General features: G+C 41.8%; 1 protein-coding gene across 1 annotated transcript in view; it reads right to left on the bottom strand.

The window, feature by feature from the left end:
* Nucleotides 1-472: 472 nt before the first annotated feature.
* The window catches only part of LOC108411612 (A-kinase anchor protein 8-like), a 13,383-nt gene continuing 2,346 nt past the window's right edge, over nt 473-11,509 (bottom strand). Inside the window, exons 2-17 of the mRNA XM_037543629.1 lie at nt 10,800-10,835; nt 9,070-9,295; nt 6,977-7,469; nt 6,291-6,408; nt 6,141-6,193; nt 5,675-5,708; nt 5,489-5,572; nt 4,836-4,879; nt 4,721-4,757; nt 4,261-4,390; nt 3,866-4,007; nt 3,215-3,320; nt 2,997-3,127; nt 2,635-2,730; nt 1,884-2,211; nt 473-1,839 (exon numbers count right to left, since the gene is read on the bottom strand). Coding sequence (XP_037399526.1) covers nt 1,820-1,839; nt 1,884-2,211; nt 2,635-2,730; nt 2,997-3,127; nt 3,215-3,320; nt 3,866-4,007; nt 4,261-4,390; nt 4,721-4,757; nt 4,836-4,879; nt 5,489-5,572; nt 5,675-5,708; nt 6,141-6,193; nt 6,291-6,408; nt 6,977-7,469; nt 9,070-9,295; nt 10,800-10,835 — 2,078 coding nt within the window. The 3' untranslated portion in view covers nt 473-1,819. The remainder of the gene's footprint in view (nt 1,840-1,883; nt 2,212-2,634; nt 2,731-2,996; nt 3,128-3,214; nt 3,321-3,865; nt 4,008-4,260; nt 4,391-4,720; nt 4,758-4,835; nt 4,880-5,488; nt 5,573-5,674; nt 5,709-6,140; nt 6,194-6,290; nt 6,409-6,976; nt 7,470-9,069; nt 9,296-10,799; nt 10,836-11,509) is intronic.

Raw genomic sequence — 11,509 nt, 5'->3', positions numbered from 1 at the left:
AGGGGTGTAAAGCACATCGCTAACTGGTCTCTGGAGCAGTGGAAATTTATTCTGTTGAGTGACGAATCAGCCTTCTCTATCCGTCAGTCTGATGGACGAGTCAGAGTTTGGCGAATGCCAGGAGAACGTTACTTACCTGCCTGCACTGTGCCAGCGGTAAAGTTTGGTAGAAGAGGGATAATGATATGGGACTGTTTTCCAGGGATTGGCCTAGAACTCTTAGGGAAGGGAAATCTTAACGCGTCCGCACCAAGACATGTTGGACAATTGTACACTTCCACCTTTGTGGGAACAGTTTGGGGAAGAACCTTTTCTGTTCCAGCATGACTGAGCCCCAGTGCACAAAGCAATGTCCACGAAGTCATGGCTGGGCGAGTTTGGTGTGGAAGAACTTGACGGGAACCTCACCGAGTCCTCACAGAGCCCCGGTTCAGAGCATCTCTTCTATTTACAAATGTTGAATTCAAATCAATAAAAATAACCAAATAACCGTCTTTAATGAATTTTCTGAACATACAAACCTTTTCTCCATCCACAAATATAACAAGTACAACAAGCCCGTGTATGGAAACACAAAGAAAACAAATCCCTCAAATCTGCAAAAAAAAGAAAAAGAAAGAAAGAAAAAAAAAGGAGGTCGCTTAAAAGAAAATATTGAAGTCACATCACAGAAAAAAATGAAACATCAAGAATATCTTCAGTTTCTATGTTAAATCACCATTTCACTGTGAAGGAGACACAGGGGTACATACAAAGAAAACAGCAGGTATCTCCCACCCTGCTCCTGACGGTCCATACTAATTTGGTGCACCCTACCTCTGGAACTACTTGGGCTGGGTATTGGTAAAATTTTGAAATTTTGGTCACTACACTACAGGACAGCATTCATAAGGCTACAGAACACGTACATAAGCCTGACATACTGACAACTGTCAGTTATAACCCTTGCTCGGGTGAACTGACGAGAAGTGACAAAAGCATCCTTTATATAAACGGCCCTTTGTTGGAACAAGCCTTTGTACATGTTTACGTGGCTTTGCCAGTTGTCATGAAAGGCTTATGTAAGTGTCATGTAGTCTTAAGACTGCGACCCTTCAGGTAAAGGTTTTCGACACTAACCTGTTGACTCTGACACCAACTCCTAAACGATAAAACAAAGTGGGTGTGGCTTAAACTAAAAAAAAAAAATCGCATGAAATGCAGGCAGTGAGGATATTTTGCAACAAACTGCAGAGTACTGATGTAGTTCTGATGTTCACAACATGCTGGCATGATTGAATGCAGTTTAGACAGCCAATCAGCAGTCCAGCAAATTGGCCAACAGATCCTGATAAGACCACCTACATGTTGAAATCTGCTTTTTCATTTCATGAAATATTTTGATACGCAGTAGTATTAATATAATTCAGACAAATCCATAAAACGATCAAACTTGGACGCTGAGCCTTATTCTGAATCCAGCCCAATTCTAGTTTTAAACTTTCTCAGGGATTAAACCGGTCATGGACTATATTTCCTTTCCAATCGAAAATCTCAATTCAAAATATGATCTAGTCCAGCACTACACTCGATCCCCGTCCTGGAAACTGTGCCAGATTCCTTGAACTGACCTAAAAGACTAGTTCTGCAGAAGCTTGAAGTGAACTGAAATAGCGCAATAACAAAAGAACAAATGAATATAAACATTCAACTTATATTTTGGTGGACGGTTAAAACTATCAGTCTGCAAGTTCAGCTGGTTCGATCTTCAAAAAACGACAGGAACAGTGACCCCCACCCTGAAAAAAGCTCCAAAAGCTCACTAGAGGGCACCACCACCCTATATATCACCCACCTTCACTTCCTGCTCTTTTATTTGATTTCCATCTCTTCTGCTCCTTCACCTTCCTGCTCTTTTATTTGATTTCCTTCCATCTCTTCTGCTCCTTCACCTTCCTGCTCTTTTATTTGATTTCCTTCCATCTCTTCTGCTCCTTCACCTTCCTCCAGCTTTATCTTTGGCTCTTCATGTTTCTCTTGTTCATGTTCCTCTTGCTCTTCTTGTTTTACTGGCTCCCCTAAAGCCACTTCAGCTGGAAAGGAGCCTGCTGATGCCTCCTCTTCCTGTTTCACTTCTGGTTTCTCACTGGTCGGATTAGCTTCTGGAGCTTCAATCACCATGGAGTCTTCAGGATCCTGGTCGTCTGGGTCATCAGCAAAAGGGTTTTCACCCTGAAATCAGAGAAAGTGAGAGAAGCAAAATGTGTGTGAAAATTGGGAATCATCAAGAGGGAGGTTCTACTAAAAATAAAAACAAAAAAAAGATCTACTAAAATCAACATCCAGAAGGAAGCTCTAATAAAATGACCGTTGAGAAGGAATCTCTAATAAAATGACCGTCGAGAAGGAAGCTCTAATAAAATGACCGTCCAGAATGAAGCTCTAATAAAACTCTAGTGATGCTGGAATCATTTATTAACTTTTTATTAAGTATCATTTGTTATAAAACTTTGCAGTTTATCATTAATTATTTAATGCAAAATGCAACATGTTTTTCAAATATTCAGATGCCAGAACAATAATCTTCCTGTGTTTTGACAGAAAGGCTGAGGTATAGTGATTCATCTGCATCACTGATTTTTTTATATGACGCACCTTCAGGTAGCGCTCCAGTTTCTGCTGAACGGGTTTGTGGTTCAGGATGCTTCGAGCCACCGTCAAACCAGACTTTTTGCACTCCTCCATCATGAGCTACAAGACAATGACAACAACATACAATTGCCTCTAAACACCATCAATAAAGACACAATCATAAACTGTTACAAAGGCCAGGAGGAACAATCACTGAGAAGAAATCAAGACTCAAAAGGAGAACCTCCCAAAGACCATGAGGAGGAACAATTGAGAGGAACCAAGAATCAAGAGAACATATATATACACACCATATAACAATGTTTACACATTACATTAACCCCGTTTTAAAATAACCAGCTATGCTGAACATTATGTGCAATTACCTTGCGGTTGTAGTTGTGATCTGGAGATTTCAGGTGTTTCTGGATGAGGGCATACTGCATGGGAAAGTAGAGATCACACGCTGCACAGTGAGCTGCCTCCACCTTCTTCATGAAATGGTCCATTTCAATGTCTGTAGAAGGGAAAGCTAGTCAGAAATACATAAAACACACGTAAAAGAATGACTGAAGAAGAACAACAAAAACACAGACACACCCACCTTGGGTCAGATCCTGCTCTCTGTAGAGCTGGCAGAGGGCAGCGCTGTGATTCATTATCCTACTGACCGTTTTCTCCATGTTCTTATGCTTAACATTCAGATACTCCTACATAAACAAGGTCAGTGATCAAATGAAGAGAATCAAGTCTTTACATTCCATTATTTTTTCACAATTTCTGAACATGTAGATGGTTAAATTCGTTCACAGTGTGTTGGTGTGAAATACTCTGTTATAGAGAAACTTGGTCAGAACTGTTCACAGTGGTGATGATAGGAACCACGTCCACCTCTCAAAGCTCCCTCACAGAAAGTTACTACAGGAAATTGTTATGACCACAACTTCTGGTTCCTATCACCGTGACTAAAGAAATCAGACAGACTCGCTATAATTATTACATACTTTGTCTCGCAATCCTGGTTTAAATGATAATGTTGCACCTTCAGTGCTAAGGATAGGAAGGTACAAACATTTCCAGATCAATGATATTAATGTTTTCAAAAATCATTCTAGGTATCTAGGTATATCTCTGAAACACCAAAACAGTTGGCTACTACCTCCTTCCACCACCGTCTACCTACTACCGTCTTCTTTGATTAAGGTTACAGCGATGGTACTGGTAGCCACAGCTAATACAGTGAAATCTCAGATACCTGCAGAAAGTCCATGGTGCGTTTGCTGAGGCGGCTGGCCAAGAACTTAAAGATATCCTTGTGGAACTTGCTCTCCAGATGGGCCGCCATGTCCTCGCTGTAGAACGAGCGGAACTTGCACACCGAACATACGAAAGATATCCTTTGAAGGACAGGACATACAAGAACACATTCGATGTCATTCTTGGGTTTCACCATTTTCCACCATGATTTAATATCTCTCTAATAATGTAATTTAACCACATCTATTACAATTTAAAAATAAAAAATGAATATTTAACATTGTAGGCATGGCAAGCGTTGCACCAAATTGCCTTTGTGCATGCAGGTAAGGAGCACTGTTCTAGAGAAACCTATTTTAAATACTTTAAAATTAAAGTCGGAGAGAATCTGACCTCCGAGCAGTGATCTTTACGCCCGACATTTCAAAGAAGCCTCGCCTCTTCTTTGGTTTGATTTCATCGGACTTCTGTGTGCCCTGCAGCTTCGCCTTCAGCTGACACAACTCCTCCTCAATGGACAGGGCTACAGAGAGAAAGGCAGCAGCAAGGGTAAGAGAATAAGACGGTTAAAAAGAGCATGGAACAGCAGACAGTACTCATATAGCCTGGTCCAGCCGCTTCAAGCGATGCTGCATTGCTGCTACGAGGCTGCCAGGGATGGTCCTGTTCATCTGCATGAGTGACAGCACACTGCCGCTATGAAGTTGCTTGGGGCAGTTGTATGAAGTTGTATCAAGGCAGCTGCTATTTGCTTAAGTCCATTACTTGTTACCTACAGTACCCCTCACAGCTTCAGTGCAAAACTAGAGAAACACCTTCTAACAGAGTTAGAAGAAAAGGGCTGGGTGCTCACCACTGCTCTGTCCTTCAGCTTCTGGGTTGGAGTCCTGCTGCACACGGACACAAATATGAGTCAGCTCACACTCACATTATCTGAATTATCACGTCCACACACACATTCAACTCACCATAGCAGAAGATCCAGCCTGCTTTGACTTCTCCCTCTGATCTGCTGCACGAGACAAGAAGAAAAAAACAAATCTGTAAAATATTTTTGTTTATTTCTTTGAAAGTCACAGCATCTGGGTTCATTAAACTACCTGTTTACATTTTTTTTTGACCCATGAAATACACCGCATGTCCAAATGTCTCTAGACACGTTCTCATCCAGCGTTTCCTCTGAAATGAAAGGTATTAATACTGTGTTTGTCCCCCTTTGCTGCAGTAACAGCCTCTACTCTTCTGGTAAGGCTTTACACAAGGTGTTGATGGAACCACTGCAGTGAGGACCTGATCACGTTCAGCCAGAGAAGCATCAGTGACGTCAGGCACGAATGTTGGCTTATCTGTTCTGGATCACAAACGTCATTTCAGGTAATGGATGAAGTGCCACCTCAATCCCATCGGAGTCCACTGAAGCTCTCTACACCAACTCAATCCAAATTTCAATACTGGATTCAATAAATCCAACCCAAGCATTCAATAAATCTTCATTAGTCCAACTCATCTCAAAAAAACTTCAGTGGAGCTTTGTTACGCCAAGTCATCTGTGTCTACGGTTTGATACGTCTACCTGAAGGTTTCATGCAAACACAGAAAAGGCAGCGAAAGACAGCAGTACCATTGGCAGACTTGGCAGAGGGTGGAACCTGTTTCTTGTGCAGCTTCTCTTTCAGCTGAGCAAGCTCCTCTTCAACAGTCAAAGCTAAAGACAAGAGAGTAAACGGAAGTTTAGCGGTGAAGCAATGAAAAGGCTTTGAAAGAGCACTGCAGTAAAACTGGGGGAGAGGTTTTGTTGGATGCTCACCACTGCCTTTTCCTTCAGCTGCTGTTTTGGAGGCCTGTGGGAAAATAATTGCCACATGTGACTGTACGTTGTTTTCGGTGGGGATCAAATGTGTACATATAGAGTGCAAAACACAAAGATTATGAAGCTCTAGCTGTCATAGGAGGTAAATTTTGCCAAGCCACAACAGTGTATCGTGTCTCAGGCATGATATAACCATCATTAAAACAATGTTTCGGTACAAATCACAGGCAAATGTTGTGCCGTCACTCCTTACTTGTATCTGCTTATCTGTACTTGCACGTGTCTACTAGTTCTTCTATATCAAGGCCATTAATGGTACATGGTGGTAACAATGTTCTGTTCCCTATGCTACAACACAGCTATCTATTAGAACTTAGCAAATGTACCTCTCACTTAATTCAACTTGGTATTTCATTAACCAGTGATAGCTGCTCAAACCTTTCACTACAAGAACTAAACTTACAGTGATTGTAGCCCCAGTCTCAGTAGTGTTGTCGTTCTGCTTTGTGGGACCTGCTGCACAACAAGACAGTAAATTTTAAGGAAACAATGGACAAAGAGAAAGGCAGAAAAAGACAGATTAAGACTGAAAGAATAAATTAGACTGCAGTACCTTCACCGGTCTCTTCTCCCACAGGCTCAGTCTTGGCCATTTTAGAGTCTGGCTCATCAGTTGCAGTCTCAGAGTGCTTCCTCTTCTTCTGTCCATCCTGCTGGGATTTCACCTGTTGCTTTAATAGCAGATCCAAATGTCAACTCTCAAACTCTCAACAGCCAACACTTGTGCTCCCAAAACGTGTCTATTGCATATATCTTGCCTCAAGACACCAGCTACAGGACGTTTACCCTGAATAATAATCACTTTTGCAGTGATTACCTTGAAACTTAATACAAAACAATTCATATCCCATGTTCTCTCAAGATTCTTGTTGGTTAAATCAGGCAGACTACCATTTGAACCTTTCATGGTCTTTACCACTCACTTTCAAGTCTTGGACAACTATAAGCAGAACTCAAAAGAAACAGATACAGAATTCAGAAACAGCAAGTTGATAATAAAATTTGATTGTTTGGGGGTCTGGTGGTAAAGAAAGCCCCACATTGCTCTGCAAGAGCAGTGTGTGGTAGACATCAGAAGGTCAGGCACTGAGGGGAAAAAGTTTTGAAAAGTACATGTAGACTACAGCAGATGGTGTACACCTTTCACACAAGTCTCCACTCCTCAGGCTCAGGATGCCAGAGTGGAGAGTGGGGTGGGGTTTGATGGTTCAAGTCCAGCACTTTGCTGGAAGTACTTACTTTCAGGGGTTTCTTGCGGCTGCGTTGTCGGTTGGCCCTTCGGCCCCCTCCAAAGTGCCGGTCAGGATAGTCCTGGGAGCCACGCTGAGGCTGGAAGGCCCCACTCGTGGGGTATACACGGTGGGCCAGGAGTGATGGCAGCTTGTCCTGCCCTCCCTTCCGCCCACCTCCACCGCCCACAGAGAAGGAATCTTGCCTACCGCCAAAGCCGTACCCGCCTGGTGCTCCACCCCTGTGTGGGGACCTCTGTCCCGCCCCCCAGCCGGAGCCCGAGAAGGCATCCCGAGCCTGCCACATTTTGGAGGATGTGAAGGAGGGAGAACTGTCGAAGTCACCTCCATCTCCAGGTCCACCCATTGGACCAAAGCCCATGCCTTCACGCTGGGCCATCATGTCGCCCCAGAAGTCATCGTGACCATAGTTACTGGGTCTGTAGAGATCGCGGGGACCAAGGGCAGAGGAACTTGAGTCGACAGACTCATACTGGTCAAACCTGCAGAGGGAGGGAGGCTTCAATGAGCCAGTTTATTGTTCAGATATGATTTGTAAGTGATCTAATAGAAATGGCGTAGGTTGTCATGTCTTTCACCTTTGTAATGAAATTTTCTGAAGTCCCTTTCAAGAGAAGCGGCAATTAGTTGGTAGATTTGTAAGCATCAACTGCGAAGGAGAAGCCCATCACACAGCCTCCAAAGGTTTTGCAACATTTTCTTGTATATGGAACAAGGTTAACGGTGGATGTCCAACTAGCATCCTGACTAATGAGGCTGCAAACATTTTCAAGCGTCTTCCCCTGACATCATGTCTGATTGGAAGGGTTCAAGAACTTGAGGGCTCAAGGGCTTTAGAAGTAACTTCGTTGACTGCATAGTTTCCAACTTGACACTGACCTCTGCTCTTTCATCATAGCTGAGAAAAGAATGATTTCTGTGGATTTCTAAATGCAACTTGAAGTAATCGCGGATTTGACTATAAACAATTGGAGTACCACTGCCCTGCGCCTCTTACAAATATGGATAAACCTTGGATGGATTCCTTTTACATTTTTACTAAAATATGTCTGATTTCACTTTGCTCTGTAAAATGCACATCAACACATTTCTTACTTGTATTTTTCAGTTTTTTTTGTACTTTCAGTAACCCACCATAAACATGGTTTCCCTCCTGTTGTTTTATAAGCTGTCAAATATCAGAAAAATCTGTTTAAAAGAAGCAACAAATAACCTACTTCATTCATGCAAGATGTAAACAGACTTTTAGTGCCTTTCTTGCTTCAACACACCTACCTCAACCCTGGAAGGGCTTGATAACCCTTTAGGGTCATTAAATGCACCGGTGCATCCAATTACATGTTTTTTTGTGTTTCTATTAATATCTTTGCAACTATACTTCTCAAAAATACAGTTTAGAGAGTTCTTGAACCTGCAGAGTTGCCCTTTTCATTCTATCTTATCGCAAGATTGTACGTGACTTGCATCCAGAGTGAGGAGCCAATAAAGTTGAGATAAGGCATTGGACTCTCACTGTATGTAACAGGTGGATTTGTGTGTTTGTCTATATTTTGAGTGAAACTGACCAATGGATGACCAATTAGCTACTGTTTTATTCATACATTGCTCTACGTTTGTAAACCTAAGACTTTAGCAAACCCATTTTATGCACCAAAACAATTTGTTCATATGAGTAAAGGTATGCTTTAACAAGAGATATTAAGGATTTCTAAAAACGGATTTCATTTTTTCAGATTTTTGGCCCAATTATCTCTGTACATGGTGCTCTATATGTGGTTATCGTGTCATATACAAGTGCCTTTAAAGGTGAATTTAAGAATATATGCAAAAAACAAGAAAATGCCCTCAGACGCCAGAGAGTTAATGAATAGATGGTTCAGGTGTGACAGAGGATCGATTAGAGATCAATTAAATTAAATGGTTTTACATACTTTCTACTACAAAGATGTGAATGTAAAAACTTTGTAATTATGACTTCACAGATGAGAAACAGGACCATCTCACAAGCATCCATCAGCATGAGAGATGTGGGTGAAACTGGAGAACACGCCGAAACCAACAATCCTTCCGAAAGAATTCTACCTGTCCACGCGACCCCTTCGGTTCATGCTTCCCTCCAGCTGTGTGAGCACGTCGAGCTGCTGGTTGATTTTGCTGATGAGGTCATCTGCCCTGGTCTGTGAAGGGGAGAAGAAAGAACTTCCGGACGGACGTCTGTCCATCGGCCCCCCTTCGCCATCATAACCTTCATCTCCAAGACCGCCTCTCCTGGACATAGAGTCCTTATTGCCATAGAGGTCAAAGTCACCTGAACATGGGAGTAGAGGAGCAGGTTTATCATGCTCCAGTCAATCGGCAGCAACAATGCTGCAGTTAAGCACCTGTAACTAGTTTCAGATACAGCTCAGAGCTGAACTTAGTAGGCAAGATGCATCATATCAAGCAACAAGACATCACGTTACTCGCATACACAGTAACACAATTTCTTGGGATGCTCCGGGACGGTATTGTTGGCAGATCTGGTATCTATTTTTTATGGACTCTGCCAATTTATAAAAAGCTGAAACTGGGACTAAACCTACCTGGATTACCAGCGCAGACGTATACAATATATATGTTTCTATGGAGCTCAAATGCAGCCAAAAGAATAAAATACCCATTTTTTAAGCATATGACCCAATACTAGCTAAACATTCTGCTCTTCTGGAGTTTTAAATATTGGCCAAATCTAAACATCTGTCTATTTTTTAATCGATTATTTGCCGACACCAATATCGTTACATATCACTTGTAATTTCCTACATGAATCATTCTACTTTACTGGTTCAAAAGTCAGAGGTGAAATCTCATTCGGGGCTTTTAACTCACTTGGACTTCACACTAAAATCCTGCTGCTTTGAGTGACCCTATATCTTAATTCTGCATATTTTATTACAACAAGAGAATGAACATTGACTGCCATCAATCATAAGACTACCCAAACATTTGGTAAAGTTTCAACAGTTCAATGAGTGTTTTGGTGACAATTTTAGCTCATTCTGAGCAGAAGTCAAAAACGTGATGACTAGTAAACACAGCTTCAAACCGCTGTTCACACAGAATATCAGATTTTTCATTAAAACACACAAAAGTTTACTTAACTGTAAAAAAAAACGTGTGCATTTCGGAAGCGACAATTTAGCCCATTTTGAGCAGACCTGAAAAACGCAGCCAGAACATGACTAAACAACACAGATTTGAACAGCTGCTCAAACATAAAACCATCATATTTTTCATTAAGACACTTCGGGACATGTTTACTTAAAAACCACGGGATCTAACTCCAGAGGGACGGGGATGCAGCCTCACGTCTTCCTCCAAAATAAGCCTCCACCTACAGACTAAAACTCTGACATGAAAGCGAGGAGTGACCACGAGACAGTCGTTTTTTTTTTTAATAAAGTCACTTTTAATTTAAAAATAAAACAAATCTGTACGTTTCAACTTCACTTTAAAAGAAATCAAACATCTGAGAATAAAAAAAACTTTGAAGGTATTACTGTCACAGTTGTGGATTAGATTTGGGACAAACGGTGATCCGGTATATATTTTGCTCATTACTATCTCTGTTATTGCTTTGAGTTAAACGGACCTTGCAAAATATCTAAAGTCTGAACGCTTAGTTTTCAGGATATATATAATCCACTGAAGTGCAGCACAACCGTGGAGCCAGGTGAGCGCGATACAGCAAAAATATCATATTATAACACATTTAAACACAATCAAGATACGCTGATGTTATTTACATACAGATAAGCTTTAAAGTCTCTCACCTCTCATGGAAGATCCTCCTCTCCAGCTGGAGAACCCTGTTTAAGGAAGAGTCGAATTAGATCTCTAGCTTTTCAACAAAAGACCCCTGACCCACGCAGCGCTCTCCGTGTCAGACACTGCGAATGAGTGCAGACGCTGGTTTATATCTAAGGCACATATCATGACGTCAGGAGCACCACAGCCTGGTCTTCATGGGTTAGAGCCCCCACAGAGCAGGTATTATTTGGCTGAGGGGGGATCATTCTCAGCCATTTGCTCTGACTATAATATTGTCCGTATGACTTTTACTCAAGTCAGCTGGGTTACGCAACGTCAAACAAACGATCGCAACCGAACAAAGAACAGTAATAAGGCACTGCATGCCGGATCACATCAATGAGCCTGCGTGCCCTCGTTTCTACGGCAACTTTGAGCGAGAGTTAATGAACAGGTTCTACCCACCGGCTTCTGAACAAGCTGCGAAGCTGTGGGTCTGTCCCCAGTTACCACTTCACTCAGTCAGCGTTATTATTATACCGTATCATCGCTGATATGGACAGTAACACCTCAACACTGAGCCACTTTAAAGAACAACAACACTGGGTCACTTAAGCCACTTTAAAACGTATGTTTTGTGTATATTTAATATATTTCAGCTTGTTTTTCGTGTATTTTCACTTATTTTCTTTCTGTAGAGTGTCTGAGCCTCACCACAAGCATTTCAATGCAG

This window comes from Pygocentrus nattereri, chromosome 12 (genome assembly GCF_015220715.1).
Source record: "Pygocentrus nattereri isolate fPygNat1 chromosome 12, fPygNat1.pri, whole genome shotgun sequence".
In the NCBI taxonomy this organism is placed as follows: Eukaryota; Metazoa; Chordata; class Actinopteri; order Characiformes; family Serrasalmidae; genus Pygocentrus; species Pygocentrus nattereri.
This window is presented reverse-complemented; position numbering and strand designations above follow the sequence as displayed.